The 23120-nt window shown below is 45.4% G+C and overlaps 1 protein-coding gene across 4 annotated transcripts; it reads left to right on the forward strand.

Annotated features, from left to right (window-relative positions):
* The first annotated feature begins 2228 nt into the window (after positions 1–2228).
* LOC140720848 (NACHT, LRR and PYD domains-containing protein 3-like) lies at positions 2229–21749 on the forward strand. Of its 4 annotated transcripts, none has more exons than XM_073035710.1 (10): positions 2229–2296; positions 5737–5813; positions 7597–7763; positions 13740–13911; positions 14010–14075; positions 17409–19164; positions 20123–20209; positions 20365–20535; positions 20691–20858; positions 21020–21749. In XM_073035710.1, the coding sequence occupies exons 2-10, from the start codon at positions 5804–5806 to the stop codon at positions 21105–21107; spliced, it is 2685 nt and encodes an 894-aa protein (XP_072891811.1). In that variant the 5' UTR covers positions 2229–2296; positions 5737–5803; the 3' UTR covers positions 21108–21749. The 4 variants fall into 4 exon arrangements, with proteins under 4 accessions (XP_072891811.1, XP_072891813.1, XP_072891814.1 ...); XM_073035711.1 differs by having other exon boundaries at positions 2282–2296; positions 5734–5813; XM_073035712.1 differs by lacking the exon at positions 20365–20535.
* The last annotated feature ends 1371 nt before the right edge of the window (positions 21750–23120 follow it).

Below are 23120 nucleotides of genomic sequence, written 5' to 3' on the forward strand. Positions count from 1 at the left end.
TTCACTCTATTTCTACCATCATAGGTTTATTTACCTGTAGCAGGGGTTCCCAACCTGGGATCCGCAGACTCTCCCGTTAATGGTAGGGATCCACGGTATTAAAAAGTTCGGGAACAGCACCTGGCATCTCCCCTCATTCTCCTGAGCTTCAGGGAAACAATTTCGTACCTGTTCAACCTACCCCTGTAACTCTACTCCTTAAATACCAGCATCATCCATGTCCAGCAGGGCTCCTGCAGTTTCCATCCTATTCTTGGGAATTTATCCATCTTAATTTATCCCGGTACAGCAAGCACCGCTTGTGTAATCCGCACACAATCCATGACTTGACTGGCTTTCGTCATTTCTACAGTCATTTCCTGTATCCCAAGGAAACACAGGCACAGAGAATTTGTTGAAAATCTCTCCCATCTCTTTCGGCTCCATGCATAGATAGGCACACTGAACATCGGGAGATATTTTGTGACTGTTAACAGAGCAGTAAGGAAAGCTCCGTTTCTTTCAATAAATTATCCTGCCACCAACTTGTCCGTTATTCGTGGAAGTGTGCTCATTTCAATTGTTGTTTACAAACATCACAAGAATCAGTCTGGAATGAAAAGTTTTATGTATGAGGGGCATTTTGTGTCTCTGGGCCTGTTCTCAATGGAGGGGTGGTGACTCTGGGAACAGACATGTCAATGAAATCCTGAAGACTGGATAAAGTGACAGGGACATAATGTTTTAAACAGGAGAGGAGTCTAGAATCTGAGATCACAATCTCAATGTATTCAGTTGTATATGGGGACATTATCTTCCATACTTCTGTCCAGTAACAGGATCTGAATATCACCTGTATCAATGCCTAATGTTGATCGTAGTTATATGTTAATTGCAGGCACAAGAATATAATGGTATTTTAACTACTTAATTGAATAAATAAGGACCCTGAATGGTTATCACCACAATGCATTGAAAGATGGTGTATCTGAGAATGTTCTCAATGGAGGAGTGGTAACTCTGGCAACAGAAATGTCAATGAAATCCTGAGGACTGGATAGAGTGATAGGGGCAAGATGTTTTCAACAGTAGGGGAGTCTGAGATCGCAATTTCAATTTATTCAGTTGTATCTGGGGTCCTTCTCTTCCATCAGTCTGTCCAGTAGCAGGATATGAATATCAGCGGTAACAATGCCTGGGGTTGATCGTAGTTATAGGTTATTTGTAGACAATAGAATATAATGGAATTTTTGACCACTTAACTGAACAAAGAAGGACTCTTAATGGTTACCACCACAATGTACTGTATGATGTCCTTTGTAAATATCCTATAGTTGACATCTGGAACAGACCGGCCGCTAACAACAACGTGTTTTGATTTTGGAACAGCTTCTGCACTGCTGGAATTTCTGTAGACGTGGAACTACTAACAGATTTACTGGATGCACCTCGAGACAGGGTTAAAATTCCCAATATAATTTTATCTTCCCCATTGCAAAATGGCTGAGAGCTCAGTTTTCATCTTTGTCACAATTAAACGCAGAGCATGTGAGGTTGTTCCTTATTTCCAATTTTCAGTTAGTTCTGCTGAGCAACTTCCTCCATCACCAGGGTAACAGCCCACCAGAGCTGCAGAGTGTTGAACATTTTTATCACTCTCTGGTCACTGCCCCTCAGTGACCTCAGGAGCCGGTGTGGAGACCCGGATGCCTTGCGCATCCACTGTATGGAATATATGATGTTTATGTTGTAATAAAAAGATAACTAATGAATGTAGGGATTGCATTTATGCAAATTTGTTTAGGATGTCACAAACAGGGGTCACTCCCTCCACAATTCCCTTATTCATTCATCCCTCTTCACTAATCTTCCTCCAGATACTTATCCCCATATACGGCCTTTTCGGGTAGGAATTGTGTATCGTACCGGGTTGGGAATCGAACCCGTACTCTGAGAACCGGGAGGTGGAGCGATGGCGAGGGGGAAGATACAGAGGGAAAAATAAAAAATGTAGCTGATGTAAATATGAAATAACGTATAAAATGCGGCAAGTAGGTCGGGCAGCGTGTGAGGGGCGAGGAGCAGAGTCACCGGTTCAGATGGGAGACCTTCCACCCGTCAACTGATCCCGTTTCCAGCTCCCATTTCAAATACAGATCTGCAGTATCTCAGGTTTTCGCTTCCGAGGCCCCGCCCCCGCTCTCACAGTCTCCGGGTGGGCGGGGGTTTTCTTTCCGTTCTCTGTTGAAGCGGGTCGTCTGCTGGGAGCGGGTGGTCCGATCGCTGTCTCCGGGACAAATTGATCAAGTTCTTATCGGTGAGTATTGAGGCCGGTCATTAGGGGTGGACGTGACCGATAATTTGCCATCGGTGAGTACTGAATCCGATCCCGGGGCAGGGGGGAACCTCACGTTGGGCAGAGACTCACGTCAACTTTCCCGAACTGGCGGCCTCGTCTGGCTCCCTGGATACAAACTGTCTTGGTCGGTTCCGGGTTATGGGACCTTCTCACCGAATCGCCTGAGGTGAGCCGCCACTCAGCCCCTGGTGTTCTGGTCCCAGGAGCGGGATGGGGTGGTGATGCCGAGACTGAACCCATCCATTAGGATGTACCTGCTGAACTTTACCTCGATCACCCGGCCCGGTATCGGATCCAAACTTCACCTGGATCGACGCCTGGGGTCGAGAATTGTTTTACATATTTCCAGCACACTGGAAGCGGCCGTTCGGCCCGTTGTGTTGTTGCAGACAGAGGGTTAAACAGAGTAATTGCTCCCTCGGGAGACACCTCCACGTGTATCAGTAGTTTCATCTTTCCCCCGTTCAGACGGGACAGTGAGATTCAGATCTCTCACGTCCTCTGGGGGGACTGGGAAGTTTATTTACATCTTCTTTCCATGACTACGACTTGCCGAAATGCTTACAGTGTTTCCCGATATCCGGCCCTGTTAATGCGAACATTAAGTTTTTCTTTTTCATTTATCTGGGTTTCATCCCCATCGCCATCTGGATCCATCTGCTCATCCACTGCGCATCCTGTTCAACATCTGTCCAGTCTGTATCCTATTGCAGCAATGATATATATCAACCATCTTTTTCAACCTCAGTCCAGCCTGTATCCCATCACCTCAATCATATATATCAACCATATTGTTCAACCTCAGTCCAGCCTGTATCCCACCACCTCAGTGATATATATCAACCATCTTGTTCAACCTCTGTCCAGTCTGTACCCCATTGCAGCAATGATATATATCAACCATCTTGTTCAACCTCTGTCCAGTCTGTATCCTATTGCAGCAATGATATATATCAACCATCTTGTTCAACCTCTGTCCAGCCTGTATCCCATCATCTCAGTGATGTATATCAACCATCTTGTTCAACCTTTGCCCAGCCTGTATCCTATTGCTACAATGATATATTTCAGCAATCTCTCTTTAAAACTTTGTCTACATTGCGAAGTTTTGTTTTTCATCTTTTATAGGATTGGTTGAACACAACACGGGGCAGGGTAAAAGCAGCCATTTCAATTTTAGTTTCACTGTTACAAAATGGCTGCAGTGTTAATCTTTATCATAATGGAACTCATAGCATTTGATGTTGAGTTTGTTATTTCCTTTTTCGGTTATTTTCAGTGAGCCACTTCCTCCGTTTCCAGGGTAACAGCTCGTCAGAGCTGTAGCAAGTGTTGCAATTATTTATCGCCCTGTTGTAACCGCCCCTCAGGGTAGAGACAGTGGCCTCGGGGCAAATGTAACAGAATGATAGTGGGAGGAAAGGATGCTGTGAACACTGTGGGGTGTGTTATACCAGGGTCAGAATTACCTCAGAACTAAGAAATTGGTTGGGTGGGTTGGCATTTACAGTTTAGGGTGCTGCTGATATTTTACAATCAGTTAACTATCTGTGCAATAAATGAAGAGGGAGAAAATACTACAGTTGCAGGAAATTTAAAGTAAGTAGGAGAAAATACTGGAAACGCTCAGCAGATCCGCAGCATCTTGGACTGTCTCAGTTCTGGAACTGGGCCTTCCATCATTCCTCCTTTCAGAGAAGTAGTCTGATGTACTGAGTTCCCGGCACTTTCTACTTTATAATTTTACATTTTGTTCCTGCTACACTGCTGGAAACATGGCAGCCAGCTGTGCTGGGCAAGACCCCACACAGCAGGAAGATTGTGATCAAATGTGCTCGGTTTAGCTGCTGGGGTCAGGCTGAAGTGTATCCGCATCCTCTATACAGACCGGGAAACCAGCCTGAGCACCGGCCCCGGCAGAGGGTCATCAGGTTCTAATTCCACCTTAGTTTGTGAATCGGAAATGGCAGGAACACCACGGCAAATCGCTGGCACCAAAGCGTCTTTGTATGGGTGATGATATTGGGCCGGTGACTCTGAGAATATGGAACTGGCAGTATAAGGGCTTCAGTCCAGGTTGGTAATTCGACTGCTGGGATCAGAATTTTCTCAGTCTGCAGTGAAGCTGAAATCCCGGGGGGTTGGGCATTGGTTGTGGGGAAATAACCATCTACGCTACCCAATAGGACATCATATCTGTCAAGTATTTTGGAGATTATTTAAGAGAGTTAGGTGAAGTTGGGCAGTGATGCTGTTCATTTGAACTTTGGTAAAGTCTGTAACAAGATCCCGCATGGCAGCTGATCGGGAAGGTTCGGTCACGTGGGATTAATGGGGAGCTGGCGAGGTGGATTCACACCGGACTCGAGAACAAGAAGCAGAGGGAGATGACAGAAGATGGTTTTAGAGAATGGAAGCCTGTGACAAGAGGGATATGTGTGACAGTGTCGAGATCTCTCAAATTCATTATTAATGCCATTGATTTGTAAAATAATGTACAAAATTAGCAATTTTGAATTGAATTGATTTCTTACATTCTTCACATACATGAGGAGTTAAAAATCTTTATGCTACGTCTAGGTCTAAATGTGCAATGTGCAAACAAAGTAATTTATAATAATTTGTAATAAATTGAACAGTCCATATAATAGAGTATACAGTACTCAAATCAACATGAGTTAATTAGTCTGATGGACTGGTGAAAGAAGCTGTCCCGGAGCCTGTTGGCCCTTGGAAATTGGGATATAAACTGGGTTTTTTTTTTCCCCAGTCTAAAGGCCATTTACCATTTACCAGATCAGCTGACAAACTACATACAACACTTTTCCATCATCACCTTTTAAAGTTTTAAGCAATTCAACTGGACTCCTGTCACATCCTGCAGCCTTATTTTTAGTATTTTTTTTCTATCGCGCATTCGACTTCACTTCCAGAATGCCCGGCTCTAGATCGACGAGAGAGTCACTGCAGGTGGCTTCACTGTTGAAATATTTCCTGTACAATTCTTTTATGTATTCACGCCATCTCTTTCTGATGTCTTCTGTTTCTGGGAGCGGCGGGAATTGCAATCGGGTTGTTCGACCTGTAAAACGTTGTGTTAGCCTGTATGGCGCCGTTGTGTAAGTCGTTGGTGAGACCGTGTTTGCAGTACAAAGTATAGTTCTAGCCGCTATATGTTTGAAAAGGCTTGGTTAAAGTGGAAAGAGTGCAGAGATTTTCGAGTCTGTTGTCAAGGCCAGAAGGCCTCAATTCTGGGAAGAGAATGGTCACTCTACGTATTTCCCACCTGGAATGTGGGAGACTGAGCAGCGACCTTACAGAAGTATTTTAAATTTGAAGGACAGAGTAACTGACTCATAGTTATTTTTTAATTGTGTAATTCAAATAATCGCCAGCAGGTGGTGTTTTCTTCTACCCGGACGGCAGACAAACAACGACATTCAACCAACGACAGTCAGAGTCAGAATGGAAACAGGTATGCTCACTGGCCTCGTTCTCATTAAAACTCTGTCATCCTGGTACACGTGTAGCCAAATCGTCATTAGTTCAGAGGAATAAATTTAGGCGCTAAAAGGACACATAGCAACACTTCCTTCATTGATCGTACTGGTAATGCGACATTGAACACTGGAACAATTCACTAGGTCCAGCGCAGGGACCTAAGAAAGGGAATGGTCGAATCACTCCGCTCACTATGCAGATCTTCACCTGAGTGAAAGGAAAAGGAGCTGCTGGAAAAAAAACAGTGGATGTGGGTGAAACTCAGATAGAAATACAAGAGCGGGCAATGTAACAGTCCAGGGAACAGACAGAATTTCCGTCAGTATTTGGTACGCCCTGATGTGGGAAATGCCTCCGACAGCCAGTGAGAGAAATAGATGGTGTTTTCTGTTTTGAAGGGCAATGGTGAATTCTCCCCGGATTTTCGGGTTGTTGCTCAATGGAGGTGAGGGGAGTTTCCCGGTATCTGTTTTCTGTGGCCCAGTTAAGGAACGTTATATTGTGGGAGAACGGGCTGGGTGTGGGAAACTGTGAACAGGAGAAATTTTAAACAGAGAATCTGAGTGGGCTATCGGGGCAATGAATGTCGTTTGCGAATAAGATTAAAGTAAAACAAAAGAGTAAGTAGAGAAGGCAATGCACACAATGGTGGAGGAACTCAGCAGGTCAGGTAGCACCTACAGTGGGAAACGAACAATCGCCGTTGCGGTTGAGGAATCTTCAACGGAGACTTTGTACATTGATTTCAGTGTTGTCTTGGGCACATAAAATAGAGTCAGGTCTGTGAGGACTGGAGGATCATTCTTCTGGGTGAAGACTTGTGACCAGTAGTCTCTACAAGGATCACTGTCTCGTTATGCATCGTGTGTGATGTAAATAGTTCAATAATAAACTATGTATTCCTCAAACTAATTATATATATGTATATCAAATCATATAGGTGGACTGATTGGTCCATTGACAGTCTCGGCGGGGTCGTGTAAATTTGGGACTGTAGTCAAAATTAGAAATTGAAACCGAAAATCACCAAGTACAGTGAATTTGGGCAAATGTGAGGAGTTCCAACTTGGGAGGTCAAGTTTGCGAGCAATGTACGCAGTGAATGCTGGGACCATTAGGATGGCTGATGTACAGACGGGTCCTGTGATGGATGTGCATAGCTCCCTGAAAGTGGCAACACAATTGGTAGCATGCTAACGATGAGTTGATGTGCGAATATGTATTTTTCAAAGTTATGCTGTAACTGGATGAACGTTGCTTCAGAGTCAATCTCAGCATTGTGCACAAATCTGGTGTGGAAAGATGATGTGGAAGCTCTGGCAAGGGTGCAAATGAGTTTCACCACGATTACAGAATACTTGCTGCCGGGAGAGGTCGATCAAGCTTGGATTGCTTCATCTGGAGCGTCGGAGACTGAGGCCTCAATCTCAGAGAATTCATACATTTATGATCGATAATCTGTGACTCGGTGCAAATATCAAGTACTGGTGTGAATAGGTTTAAGGTTAGAGGGTAAAGTTTAAAGGGGATTTCGGATGAAGGTTTTCCACAGAGAGTGATCGGTGTCTGGAACGAGCTGCCGAGGGAGAGACTGGAAATAGATACTCAGCAGCATCTGAGAGGCGTTTGAACTCATGAGTAGGCCGGGAACGGAGGGATATTGACCATGTTCCTGAAGCTGGGATTGGTTTCAATTGGCATCGTGTCCGCATACGCATGGTACACTCTACTGTTTTATGTTCTATGACTGACTACAGATCTTACCTCCGCTATCTCCGCCTTCCTGTCAAATTGTGAGGATCACCAACTGTTCCAGTTGACGAGATTCTACATGGAGAGACTGGAGCAGGCGATTGAGGAGGGTGTGGAGGGAGTCAGCTTCATGTTAATGGGCGAGGATCACTTCACTGGGCCACAGTATCACGTAAGTGGGAGGAACACAGACTGAGTGTAGATTCTACTGAATCAATCACAGACCGATGGAATCGGTGTAACGGCATCTCTGGGCCATAAAAATCCTGTAACGTTTGTGGTTAACATCAAGAAAAGAATTTTCGTTTGCAGAAACCCTGAACTTTTGTTAACCAATACAAGTCTCTGTCCATATTTCTGAACATATTCTCTTTTAGACAGACTAAATTACAGACAATGATTAAGAGGTGAATTTAGTGAAATGACACTTGACGGACATTGCAAGTGGGCAGAGAACCACTTTACACCACTCAGTCTGACATCACATCATGTTCCCCATGCTCGACCTTAATGGCCATCACCAGACTCTCTTGATTACCCTGGGGTTTCCGAAAAGTCAAATATATAGTGACTTAATTCTCAGCTCATTTCTCGAGTCTACCTTCAATCCCATCGTCAATTGAACAGGCAATACTGAATATCGTCTCTCTTTTCAATTGCTGACCCTCTTGCATTTGATCAAGTATCCCAACATGCCTCATGGTTCAGTTACCTTCTGTTCCTTGTGACTGTTCCATTTGGAGTTTGTAATTACCACAACACAGAGAACTGCAAAATAATACAATTAGAAATATTCCAAGCGTCTGCAGCTAACACAGAATTACCAAGAAACACCTTTATAATGATCCTCGTGTTACTGGGACACATTTACCTGTTGCTCACCAGACTGAATTTTAGTGAAGAGCCAAACATTATCCCCAACCCTAACATTCCACAGGAGACAGCTGACAATTTCAATCCAAACTTCCTTCGCTGAATTACTGCCGTTTGGCTTTGGTCTTTCACACATGCATAAACGCCCTGAAATAGTGCAGCTCCTCACTGTCAATTCCTGGCTGTAGGCTGACACTGGACCCTCATGGAGCCTGGCATTGAAGTGTGAACATGCTTCGGTTCACCAGGGATTGCCCCAGGGAAAATCAACAGTGACCCGGTAATAATTTGATTTAGCCGTAGCCATCAAACTCTACACTACAGCAACAGGCTGTTCGGCCCATCATGTCCACACTGACCTATTATATGTCTAGTGGCATTGATCTGCACACCGACTAGAGAAATCCATACCTCTCCCATTCATGTACTTATCCGAATTGCTTTTAAATGTTCAAATCAAATGCACATGTACCACTTCCGGTGGCAGCTCATTCCATACTCTCACCAGCCTCTCAGTGAAGAAGTTCTCCCTCAAATTTTCTTTCCTCTTTCATCCTTAATTCATAACCTCTAATTCCCGTCTCACCCAACCTCAGTAATAGATGCCTGTTTGCATCTACCCTCATTATACCTTTTATAAATTTGTATACCTCTATCACATCTCTCCTGGTACATCCTGCACTCTATGGCAGTTTTGACCTATTCAAACTTTCCCTATATCTCAGGCCCTCAAGTCCTGACAACACCTTGTAATTTTTTCCTGCACTCGCTCAATCTTATTGATATCCTTCCGAGAGGCAGATGCACACTTTGTTCCCAATTTGCCTCTGCAACATCAATTTCAACATAATATCCCAACTTCTGTATTCAATATTTTGATTTATGAAGGCCTATGTCCAAAAAGCTTTACAACGCAATCTACCTTCGGCAACACTTTGAAGAAATTTTGGATATGTATTCACTGATATATTGGTTTTACCATACCACTCAATGCCCAACCTCTCAATGTCTCAGTGCTATCGTGGTTCGTCCTCAAATAGTGCAACACCTCACTCTTGTGTTCATTAAATTCTATCTGCCGATCTCCATCCCACCTTTTTCCAGCGGTTCCAATTCCCACTGCAAACTCTGATAACCTTCCTCGCTATCCCTATGTTGGTGTCATCCACAGATTTGCATACCTAGTTTGCCACATGATATATCCCTGCCGCACACCGCTCGTCATTGACCTCCAGTCAGAGAAGTAAACCTCTTACTGCCATTCTTAGCTTCTCTCACGAATGCAATATCTGATCGAACTTATTGCAATGTCATGAATCCCAAGCGATTTAATCTTATTGACCAGGCTGCCATGAGGGATCGTGTCAAAGGCCTTGCTGAAGTCCATGAAGACAACATTCACTGACTTGTTTTCATTAATGCTTTCATTACTTGCTTGGGAACTTGCTTCGTAACTTCCGTGAGAAACTATAAGACTGGTTATACAGGATCTACCAGGCACAAATCAGTGTTGACTATCCCTAATCAAACCTTGCCCAGTCCCTTAGAATACCTACCAATAACTTTACCACCACTTGTGTTAGCCTCACCAACCTGTAATTTCCTGGCTTATTCTTACAGCCTTTTGAAACAGCAGAATAACATTAGCTACCCTTCAATATTTCCGCATTTGACGCTTTGAATATTTTTGCTGGAGCACCTGCAGTCTCTGAACCACTTCAAGCAAGTTAGGAAGAGCAACCTGGGTATAAATCAACCCTATTCTCTCACTGTGCAGCAAACACTTCCGCTTCTGTAATCTGTATAGAGCCCATGATTTCACTGCTGTTTCGCCTCACTCAAAATACTCTGTAAGTCTGCTGAGTAAATATAAATGCATAAACATCCATTTTAAATCTCCCCCGCCTTTTTCAGCTTCATGCATAAAGGCCCACTCGGACCTTCAGGAGGACCAATTTTGCCCGTTGGTCTGCTTTTGCTCTAAGAATATTTGATGAAGATTTTGCGGTTCTCTTCTCCCTTGTCTGCAAACTCATGCCATACTTCAGCCCTCCTGATTTCCTCTTTTAGTAACTTTTACAGTTATTTTACTCACCAAGTATCTCATTTGATCGTTCGAGCCTGTACTTGCTATGCGCTACTTCTTCTTCACCAGGGCCTCAATATGTCTCAAAAACCAAGATTTCCTAAACATGTTACTCTTGCCTTTTATTTTGTCATGAATATTCAAATAGTGTACTTGCGGTCATTTGTACATTGTACTCTCAAAATATCAGTTTTGAAAGCCTTGCACTTATAAGCACATCTGTCACCTGAAAACAACCTGTCCCATAGAATCATAGAACCATAGAACCATAGAACATTACAGCACAGAAATAGGCCTTTTCGCCATTCCTGGCTGTGCCGAACCATTTTTCTGCCTAGTCCCACTGACCTGCACCTGGACCATATCCCTACAAACCCCTCTCATCCATATATCTATCCAAGTTTTTTCTTAAATGTCAAAAGTGAGCCCGCTTTCACCACTTCATCTGGCAGCTCATTTCACACTCCCAACACTCTCATGTTCCCCCATGTTCCCTTTAAACTATTCCCCCTTCAATCTTAACCCATGACCTCTATTTTCTTCACCCTTAGCCTCAGTGGAAAAAGCCTGCTTGCATTCACTCTGTCTATACCATAATTTTATACACCTCTATCAAATCACCTCTCATTCTCCTGCGCTCCAGGGAATAAAGTCCTAAACTATTCAACATTTCTCTATCACTCAATTTCTCAAGTCCCGGCAACATCCTTGTAAACTTTATTTGCACTCTTCCAATCTTATTAATATCCTTCCTGTAATTAGGTGACCAAAACTTCACACAATACTCCAAATTCGGTCTCACCAATGTCTTATACAACCTCACCATTACATTCCAATTCCTATACTCAATACTTTGATTTATAAAGGCCAATGAACCAAAAGCTCTCTTTACTGCCCTATTTACATGTGATGCCACTTTTAGCGAATTTTGTATCAGTATTCCTAGATCCCTCTGTTCTAGTGCACTCCTCAGTGCCCTACCACTTACCTTGTATGTTCTACCTTGGCTTTTCCTTCCGAAGTGCAATACCTCACACTTGTTTGTATTAAACTCCATCTTCCATTTTCAGCCCATTTTTCCAACTGGTTCAGATCCCTCTGCAAGCTTTGAACACTTTCCTCACTGTCCACTCTACATTCAATCTTTGTATCATTAACAAATTTGCTAATACATTTTGCCACATTATCATCCAGTTCATTGATATAGATGGCAAATAACAATGGACCCAACACTGATACCTGTAGCATACCACTAGTCACAGGCCTCCACTCAGAGTACCAATCCTCCACTACCACTCTCTGGCTTCTCCCGTTGAGCCAATGCCTAATCCAATTTACTACCTCTCCATGTATACCTAGCGACTGAATCTTCCTAACTAACCTCCCATGCGGGACCTTGTCAAAGGCCTTACTGAAGTCCATGTATACAACATCCACTGCCTTCACTTCATCCAATTTCCTGGTAACTCCCAATCCACTTTCTTCAGATACCTTCTGATACCATAAAAATTGGCCTTTCTCCAACTTAAATACTTAACTCGATAGCCAGACCTATTTTTTTCATAATGATCTTTAACCTAATGGCATTATGATCACCAGATCCAAAGTGTTCTCCTGCACACTCCTCTGTTACTTGCCCTGTCTTGTACTCTAATAGAATTCCAGTATGCACTGTCTGTAGTTGTGACCTCAATATATTGATTACGGAAACTTCCCAGATGCCAGTCCTGCACCTCCTCCATCCAAATCACATTAATGGTCACAATGTTGTAATTCAATGTTCTAATCCATGCTCAAAGCTCATCTACCTTTCCCTACAATACTTCTTGCAGTGAAATAATACGCATTTCGAAGCATTAGTTTCCTGACTTTGCATGTCGGCTTAACAGAATCTTTTCCACACAACCGCTCCATTATCCACTCTGGTTCTTCAACCCCTGCAACTCAAGTTTAACACCTCCCCACTCCCCACGCAGCGCTAACAACCCTTCCCGCAAGTCGATCAGTCCCCCTCCAGTTCGGATGCAAAACGATCACGTCTGTCCAGGTCCCATATTCTTTGGAAAAGAGCCCAATCATCCAAACAACTGAAACTTTCAATCATATACCATCTCATCAGCCACGCGTCAGACTATATTATCGTCCTATTTCAGGCCTCACTAGCACGTAGCACGTGTAGCAATCCTGAGAACACAATCCTGGAACTCCTGACCTTCAGCTTAGCATGTAACTACATGAACCTTCCTACTGTTGTCATTGGAACCGACGTGGACCAGGACCTCTGGCTGCTCGCCCTGCCCTTAAAAATATTTCAGACTCGATCCGCGATATCCCTTACCTTGGCAACACACCATTCAGAAATCTTGTTCTCGTCAACAGAATCTCCAGTCTGTTCTCCTAACCATTGAATTCTCACAGTCAGTGCAGCTCAGCTCTTCTCACCCTTTCCGAGTCACAAAGCCAAACTGAGTGCCAGAGGTATAATCTCTGGGTATCTACTCAGCTAGCTCATACCCCAGAACAGTAAGACTCATACCTGTTATAGAGGGGTTTCTTGCATCGAGGCATTCCGTTTTCCCCCTCCTGACCGTCACCAAGTTCCCTGTGTCCTGTGCCTTGGGTATAGCTCCCTCCATTTATATCCTGTCAGTCAACCTCTCAGCCTCCTGAATGATCCTGGGTTCAACAGCCCCAGCTCAAGTTCCTTAGCGCAGTCTGTAACAAGCTGCAGCTGGATGAAACTGCTGAAGGTGCAGGAATGTACTGGAGGTCTTCCGGTCTTACCACACCCTGTAGGAAGAGCATTCCACTATGCTGCCTGGCATTCCCACTGTTCTACCCGTGAAAAATAGAATGGAAAATACTATCCAAAATCTACCTAAAGCCTCCGCCTCTCCTCACTGAATCATTCCCGACACAAAGCATCAACACCACATTCTATCTCTGAGCTCACATACACGATGTCCGTTCCACTTAAACCTTGCCAAGCGGATACTGCCCCGCAATCTGTGGCGTTGAACAAAAAAACGACTGACCACGCTCGCTTCTTTAAAAATCTTTCCCCCATTATGAACAGTTCAATGGCTCTCAGTGATCTGCGGTGTGCAAAATGTGCTGGATCAGTCCATGTTCAGGGTAGATTTGTACCTATCCCTTCGCTCCTCAATATGTCCCCATTGTTCATTACAGAGGGTGACTGAGCTCGCGGAGAAGGGAAACCGAGCGGACGCTTCCAAACTCCTCCTGGATCTGGTGATGGAGAGGGGCTCCGGGGCCCAGAGGGTGATGTGGGAATCCTTTGTGAAACTACATCACCATTTACCGAAGCTGAGCAGAATATTGAATGAAATACGCGAACGAGGTACGGTGAACAATACACTGTGTGTTACAGATGTAAATGCAGATGAATTTACAGTATTACACAGAACAGACTTCATGCAGGTTAATCTGCTTGAACAGGTGTCGGCCAGTTCGCCTGCATGGACACTGAGCGGGGTTTATCTGAAGTGCCCAGACATCTGAAAGGTAAGCGATGGAACGGAAATCTCGAAGTCTTTCTTGAATTCTGAGAGTCTGAATCCTTGTCTTTCGAGGCATGTTTCTGCACTGTCAGAATCTGGGAAGCAGGTTTTTGTTGCTGTGGCTGAGGACAGGAAACCAAATGCATTCGTCACAGCCCCCTGCACCTTCCAGGTCTCGGGCTGTGCATGCAGAGACCTCCATGAGTTAGATAAACAGACATTCTTGTCGCCTAATATTTGGAGATTTGACAAAACTGAAGCCAGACCTTACCAATTGGAGCATTCAACTCCAGCAAAGGAATTCTCACACCTCAGATCCGAAGTGGAGCGGAGCTTTGCTGTGACCACAAGACATAGAAGCAACATTCGGCCATTCAGCCCACCGAGTCTGTTCCGCCATTCCATCATAGCTGAATCTGGATCCCACTCAAGCAAACTGGTCACCATATCCTTTGATGTCCTGATTGATCAGCTTCCGTCTTAAATATATGCACGGACTGGGTCTCCAACGCAGACTATGGCAGAGTATTGTACAGAATCACTACTCGCTAAAAAAAAAACAAACAAACTCCTTACCTCTGTTCTAAAGGGTCGCCCCCTCAATTTTGAGGCTGTGCCCCTAGTTCTGGATACTCCCACCAGAGAAAACATCCTCCCCTCATCCATCCAATCTTGTCCTTTCAACATTCGGTAGGTTTCAAAGAAATACCCCCGCATTCTTTTAAATTCCACATTTGCCCAAAGTTGCCAAAGCTCTCCTCATATGGTAACCCCTTCATTCCCGCAATCATCTTCGTAAAACTCCTCTGTACTCTCTCCAATGACACCTCCTTTCTGAAATATGGGATCCAAAACTGTTGACAATTCTCCAGGTGCGGCCTGACGAGTGTCTAATAAAGGCTCAGCATCACTCTTTTGATTCCCCTTGAAAAAAATACCAACATTGCATTTGCCTTCATTACCACAGACTCGACCCATAAATTAAAATTCTGAAAGTCTTGCACGAGGACTCCGAAGTCTGATGTCTGGACCTTCTTCCCATTCAGATAATGATCCGCTGTATTGTTCCTTTTACCAGAAGGTATTTTCATACATCTCCCAACACTGCATTCCATCTGTGACATTTCTGCCTATTCTTCCAATTGGTCTAAGTCCTGCTGCAAACGCCTTGCTTCCTCAGCACTACCTAAACCTCCATCTACCTTTGTATCATCCGCAAAACCATCAATTCCATTAAATTATTGACAAACAATTTGAAAAGTAGTGGTCCCAATACTAACCCTGAGGAATACTACTAGTCACGGGTAGCCAACCAGAAAAGGCCCCTTTTATTCCCAATCGCTGCCTCCGGTCTGTCAGCGATTCCATTACCCTTGCCAGTACCTTTACTGCAATACCATACGATTGTAACTTTTAAAGGAGTATCATAAAGGTATTCAGAAATACCTTCTGAAAATCCATGTAACTGACATCCACTACCTGTCCTTTGTCCACTCTGCTTGTTACTACCTCGACGAACTTTAACAGATTTGTCAGGCAAGACTTCACGTAACAGGGACCTCAATGACTTTGTCTTATTTTGTCATTAGTCTCCAAACACCTCGAATCATCAAAATTAATAATAGACTCGAACAATTTTCCAACCACTGAGGTTTGGCTAACTGGCTTATAATTTACTTTATTTCTCCCTTCTCCCTTCTTAAAGAGTAAAGTGACATGTGCAGTCCTCCACTCCTACGGGACCATGCCAGAATCGAGCAATTCTTGAAAGATCACAGCCAATGCATCTGTTATCTCTTCAGGAACCTCTGTTAGGACTGCGGGATGTAGTCCATCTGGCCCAGGTGACTTATCCCCCTTAAGACCTTTTAGTATGCCGAGCACTTTTTCATTTATAGCAGCAATGACACTTACTCCTCCTGCCTGTCACTGCACACTGCTAGCGTGTTCCACAGTGAAGACATATGCAGAATACCCATTAGGATCTTCTGCCATTTATTTTATCCACATTACTATTTCACAGCATTACTATTGGATTTTCCAATGATCCAATGTCAATTTTCATCTCCTTTTACTCTTTGTAACTGAAAAACAGGTTAGTTATCGTGCTGTATATTACTAGCTTGCCTGGCCTCATAATTCACCTTTTCCATTTTTATAGCTTTTCTCGTTGCCTTTTGTTGTTTTAAAAGGTTTCAGCTTCCCACTCACTTTTGACCTTTCTTTGGCTTCTATCCAGTCCTTAACGTCCTTTGTCAGCCACCGTTGCCTGCACATGCCATTTGGAGTCTTCTTACCCTGTGGACCATATCTATCCTGCGCCTTGTGAACTGTTCCCAAAAAACTTCAGCCATCTCTGCTTTGCCGTAATCCCCAATGGTATCCTTCTCTAATCCATCTGGGCAAGCTCCTTTCTCATGCCTCTGAAATTCGCTCTGCAATACGATATACGTGACTTGTGCTTCTCTCTCTCTCAAAGTTCAGCATTAATGCCATCATATTATGATTACTGCCTCCTAAAGGTTTCTTTACTTTAAGCTCCCTGATAACATCTGCTTTATTACTTAACACCCAGTCTAAGATAGCCTTTCCCCGAGTAGACATTCAATAACTTCCCTCTATTGCGATGAGATACTCCAAAGTATGCTTGATTGTCCTATTCCTCTTGTATATTGAAGTCCCCCATTTCAAATGTTTCATTACCTTTATTACATACCTTTTCCACCTCACTTTACCATCTCAACCCTTCTTCTTTGCTACTATTTTGAAGCCCATATATGATTCCAATAATGGCTTTATTACCCTTGCAATTTCTTAGCTCCACCCACAAGGATTCAACATTCTCTGACCCCATCTCACCTCTTTCTAGAGATGTAATTCCATCTCTAGCCAACAGCGCTACACCACTGACTATGTCGACCTGCCGGTCTATTCGGGACAAAGTGTATCCTTTGTTGAGCTCCCAACTATGGCCTTCTTTCATCCATGACTCTGTGATGCCCACAATGTTATACCGACCAATCTCTAACTGTGCCCAGAGTTTATGGACCTTATTCCAAATTCTGAGCACATTTAAATACAACACCTTCAACACCTTCAGTCCTGCATCTGCACCCTTTTGAATTTTGCCTCTCTCCACATGTGGAACCTGTAACAGCGAATCTCAAACAGATCAGAAATGTTTCTGGACCATCGTTCATTTTCAGACACTCTTGTCTCTGATCTCCCGATTTCACCCAAACACTGTCTTTAACAAGTATTTTTACTCAGGAAAATATGTTGTGTGCTCCATGTTCATCAGTTCAAGCACTGACAATCTATTTCTGTCCGTCCTAAGATGTTCGAAGGAAACACATGGAGACTCTGCGGACACAGACTGAAACACTGAGAGTGAACACGATCCTGATGAGGGAGAAGGTGAAGGTTTTCCAGCTGGTTGATCGATACGCTGAGCTCACGGTCATTTCTACTGTTCGAGATCGGAGACTGGTGGAACATGAGCTGCTGGCAAGAGGCAGAGACCACGAGGAGTGGAGAGAGAAACATCTCCGGGAGAAGCTGGAAAAAATACGGACTGATCAGTTATTCAGGAGGAGTTTTGTTCAAAAATTGAAAAGGTCTCTCTCTGGAAACAAATTTGGGATGTCCGCAGCAGTGGCCGGAGTCCCGGGGATCGGGAAAACAACCATGGTACAAAAGATTGTTTATGACTGGGCGACGGGGAAAATATTCCAACGATTCCAGTTTGTCTTCAGTTTCAAATTCCGAGAGTTAAACTCCATTAACTGCAGAATAAACCTGAGAGAACTGATTCTGGATCAGTATCCTTACTTTGGGAATTTACTGAGAGAGGTCTGGAAAAACCCAGAGGGATTGTTGTTTATATTCGATGGTTTGTATGAATTCAAACATATAATCGATTTTGCTGACAGTCGGAGAGATACAGAACCCAAGCACCAGTGCCCAGATCCCGAGTGGTGGTGTGAAGTGTCTGACATTGTGTACAGTTTAATCCAGGGCAAGCTGCTCCCAGGGTGTTCAGTGCTGGTGACCACCCGCCCCAATGCGTTACATTTATTGGAAAAGGCAGAGATCAGTGTCCGGGCCGAAATCCTGGGATTTGTTGGTGAGGAAAGGAAGGAATATTTCACCAGACATTTTGTAGATCAGACGGTGGCGGAAGCTGTTTTCAAACACGTGAAGGAGAACGAGATCCTGTACACCATGAGCTACAACCCCTCCTACTGCTGGATCCTCGCTCTGGCACTGGGCCCCTTCTTCACACAAAGAGTCAGGGACCCGCAGCGAGTTCCCAAGACCATCACCCAACTGTACTCCTACTATATTTACAACATGCTGAAAAACCACGGCCGTGAGATTGAGAGCCCCCGTGATGTGTTACTCAGGGTTGGTCAGATGGCCTTCAGAGGAGTGTCCAGGAAGAAGATTGTGTTTACAGATGGAGATTTGATGAAGTACAATCTGCAGCCTTCCCAGTTCCTGTCCGGTTTCCTGATGGAGCTTTTGGAGAGAGAGGATTCTGCCCGGAGCGTGGTGTACACATTCCCACACCTCATCATCCAAGAGTTTGTAGCTGCAGTCGCACAATTCCTGAATCCACATCCTGGGGATATCCTGATATTCCTCTCTGAAGCCCACAACACGACAGATGGGCGATTTGAGGTATTTCTCCGTTTTGTTGCTGGTCTCTCCTTCCCAATGACAGCTCGGGGCCTGGAGGAGATTCTGGGTCCATTTCCTCATCAAACAACCTGCCGGGTGATTGACTGGGTGAAGGAGGAGGTTAAACGCCAGAGTAGAAACACGAGGAGTGAAGCTGGTAAAAGGAGCTTCCTGAACACATTGCACTACCTCTTTGAGTCTCAGAATCGTGGACTGGCTCAGGCCGCACTGGGATCTGTGGAATCACTTTCATTCAGTGGAATGACACTGACCCCGATTGACTGCGCGGTCCTGTCTCATGTCATCGGATTCTGTGATACAATAAAACACCTCGACCTGGAGAACTGCCACATTCAGTTTGAAGGAATCCAGCGGCTGGGACCCGGGCTGCACAAGTGCCAGGAGTTGAGGTAACTTGATTTATCTCTCACTCTGAACAGTGAAACTGTTCCATTGTGTTGTTTCAAAGTAAATGAATTTAGGTTTAACTGCGATAAATCAGATTGTTGAGCAGTGTGACAAATGCCCAGGGGATCGGTCAGTAATTCCCCAAGGACAGGAGTGTTCTGTGGCTCCTTGTGAAGGGATGTTGGAGACTTCATCAGATCAGTGAACAACGGCCATTGGTTTAATGGTACTAAATCACAGGAGTGGCCGTGTTTCTCGCTGCCTGTGACACGTCCATTGACTATGTTCCTTCTTGCTGTTACTGACACCCAGACCGACACTGACTGCAGCAGGTGGGTCAGAGATTCACACCCCCTTCCCGATGAGGGACAAGAGACCGTCAGCAAACTGTCCCAGTGAGAAGGAAAGAAATACCATTGTGAGATTGTCCTCCCCTGCCCTTCCCCGTGTGACTATCACCATCAGTCCACCGGTGTGACTGTGCTCACTACCAGATACACATACCCCATGGGTGAATCTTCTCTCCCGATTGTGGGACTCAGTTCAGACCCACCCCTTCCGTGTATCCATTTGTCTTGTGGGATTGTGTTTTCACATCAGTATCCTTATGTGAGATCTCTATTCCCCATCACACTTCCTCCTTCAAGTTCCGTCCTTTTCCTCACTGTGAGACGTTCTCCAACCCTGCTCCTTCCTACTGTCTCACAACAGGTACACTTTTCTAACCATTGGGGAATGAGACAGAATATGTGGAGTTTACAGGGTCACACCGACAGACTAAATTCCTGACATTCGGTGAATACGCTGGAGCTGGTCAGTGAGGGACATTGGCAGTGATGGGAACTCCGATCAGTGATTTACTGAAGGGTTTAATGTTTCCTGAAATATCCAAGTGAGAGAAATTCCCTCAGACCCACGGTTTGAATCACTTTGTTCATCAATTTGTCTGTTTGTGTTCAGACTCGGGGTGAATGAATTGGGAGATTCAGGAGTGAAACTGGTGTCTGCGGCTCTGAAGAACTCGGAGTGTAAAATACAGAAACTGTGGTAAGTAGCAGACTGTGGCAGATTATGTTTCCAGTTACTGGGTGTCTGACACTGACCAGTAATGTGATGAGTAATTATGCTGCTGCTAAACACTGGGGATTTGTACCGTCTCCTGTCTCTCTGTGTCCTTCACCCTCAATCTCCCTCATCTCCAGGCTGGGGGATGTCGGTCTCACAGATTCTGGTGCCGAAGATCTCGGCTCCGCTCTCAGTACAAACCCATCACTGATGGAGCTGGACCTGAATGGTAATAAACTGGGAGATTCCGGAGTAAAACTGGTGTCTGCGGCTCTGAGGAACCCGGAGTGTAAAATACAGAAACTGGGGTAAGTACCAGACTGTGAGAGATTGTGTTTACAGTCACTGTGTGTCTGACACTGAACATTAAGGTGATCAGTAATTGTGTTACTGATAAACACTGGGGATTTGTACCGTCTCCTGTCTCTCTGTGTCCTTCACCCTCACTCTCTCTCATCTCCAGGCTGTTGAATGTCGGCCTCACAGATTCTGGTGCCGAAGATCTCGCCTCCGCTCTCAGTACAAACCCATCACTGACGGAGCTGAACCTGGGATTAAACTCGCTGACAGACCGATCTGTCCCCGCTCTCCGCCGCCTCATACTGACCCTTCCGAGTCTGGAGCGGATCCGGTGAGTGTTTGTGTTAATGTTCAATGTGATAAAATATCAGCCGATCCGCGGGTTTTCTGGTGATATTTGTCTGTGAGTGTTGAAACATTAACCTCAGTCCCCTGTTACTGACACTGTTGGGTAATCTGTTTATTTCGTCTTTATTCCTCCATCTGATTCAGGCTGTGGGGGAGTCGGTTCAGTGAGACCGGGGAGAAGGAACTGAGATATCTGCAGGTACCCAGACCCGGACTGCCAGTGACCGTGTAAACAACTGAATGTGTGAACATCCCCGTTCGCGGGATGGTGGCATTTGGCTGATTCCCTGACCTCCCCTTTAACTCCCACTTTACCTTGAATGGCCGCGCATCAGGTTTAATTCCCAACCGTTCCAACGGAACTGGCTCCAGTCTCGCGACATCGAAAGTGATCCCGCAGTGACTTATTTCCGCCTAATTGTCCAGCGGCCCAGCTTCCGCTGGATGTGCTAGTTCTAGACTCCCCCTGGCAATCAGACAGTCAGGAAGAGCCCGGGATGGCGGGCTGGGACACTGGTGTCCCGGTGTGGGATTATCCCGGGATAATAATCTTTTTACTCCCTTTGCTGAGGAAGGTGCATGCGGCAGTCTGGCCGATATAATGATGTTAAATTGACAAATCCCTCGGCAGTGACCCTGGATCTGCAGCGATCCCGGACACGGCCCTGAAGTGTGATTTTATAATCATCGGTTCCTCGATGCAGAGTGACGGTGAGAAACGGGACGGAATATTCAAACTGGCACTGGTTCTTGCCGGTCAGTTAATTGTGTGTGACTGTGAGTGAGTCGGGAGCAGCTTATTTATTCCCGCACGTCAGCAGCTCACACATTGTTTGATTTACATTTGTCATGATGAAATCAATAAACTGCTGTAACTTCCTATCCTGGTGCCGGACTCGAGTTTTATTTGAGGTTTCTGCTGCCCCCCGCACCCTGTGCACTGCAACAGTGGGTCGGAGCTCCTCACACTGACACAGTAGCGTCTCAGCTCCAGGCTGAGGGAGGGTGGACCGTCAGAGTCTGGGTGCCCAGGATCTCATCTCCACCCATCATCCATTCTGGCTAAATGATCCCCTCCTGTCCTCCGCAGATAGTTAAAATCGACTGCAATAACAGACATGAGTACTCTGAGGTCCAGAGTACGAGAGGGCCCACCAAATCGTCCCGTCACACACTCCCGGTGTCAGACAGAGAGTGAATCTCCCACCACACCATCCGAATCACACATTCCCGGGGTCAGACACAGAGTGAATCTCCCTCCACACCGTCCCATCACACACTCCCGGGGTCAGACACAGAGTGAATCTCCCTCCTCACCGTCCCATCACACACTCACGGGGTCAGACACAGACTGAATCTCCCTCCTCACCGTCCGATCACACACTCCCGGGGTCAGACACAGAGTGAATCTCCCTCCACACCGTCCCATCACACACTCCCGGGGTCAGACACAGAGTGAATCTCCCTCCACACTGTCCCATCACACACTCACGGGGTCAGACACAGAGTGAATCTCCCTCCACACCATCCCATCACACACTCCCGGGACCAGACACAGAGTGAATCTCCCTCCACACCATCCCATCACACACTCCCGGGACCAGACACAGAGTGAATCTCCCTCCACACCATCCCATCACACACTCCCGGGACCAGACGCAGAGTGAATCTCCCTCCACACCGTCCGAATCACACACTCCCGGGGTCAGACACAGAGTGAATCTCCCTCCACACTGTCCCATCACACACTCCGAGGGATAGACTCGGGAAAAAAGGTCTCTCGTGTGAGATATATCAACTGAGTTGAATCAGATTACAGAGGACACTGTCATTGTGCAGGGAACACACACACACACACACACACACACACACACACACACACACACACACACACACACACACACACACACACACACACACACGCACACGCACACGCACACGCACACAAACGCACAAACACACACGTTGAATATATGTAGAAGTGCTCACAGAGACTAGGAGGGATGCAATTTGCACAGACCAGGGGAGGGTGGGAGGGAGTACAAACGGGCAAGGGAGTACAGATGAAATTCATAAACAAAGCAGCTAACAATCACATTTGAATACTAGAGTCGAGAGATCGTCCAGGATGAAGTCAAAGTTGAGGATAGTTTTGCAAAGCGGGACTCCACCCCTTCGTTCTCTACTACGGTCCGCACTCCTCACAGGACGCTGTCCCTTCCCTTCTACTCACACGGACCGCGAT

Source organism: Hemitrygon akajei, unplaced genomic scaffold (genome assembly GCF_048418815.1).
Source record: "Hemitrygon akajei unplaced genomic scaffold, sHemAka1.3 Scf000047, whole genome shotgun sequence".
NCBI lineage: Eukaryota > Metazoa > Chordata > Chondrichthyes > Myliobatiformes > Dasyatidae > Hemitrygon > Hemitrygon akajei.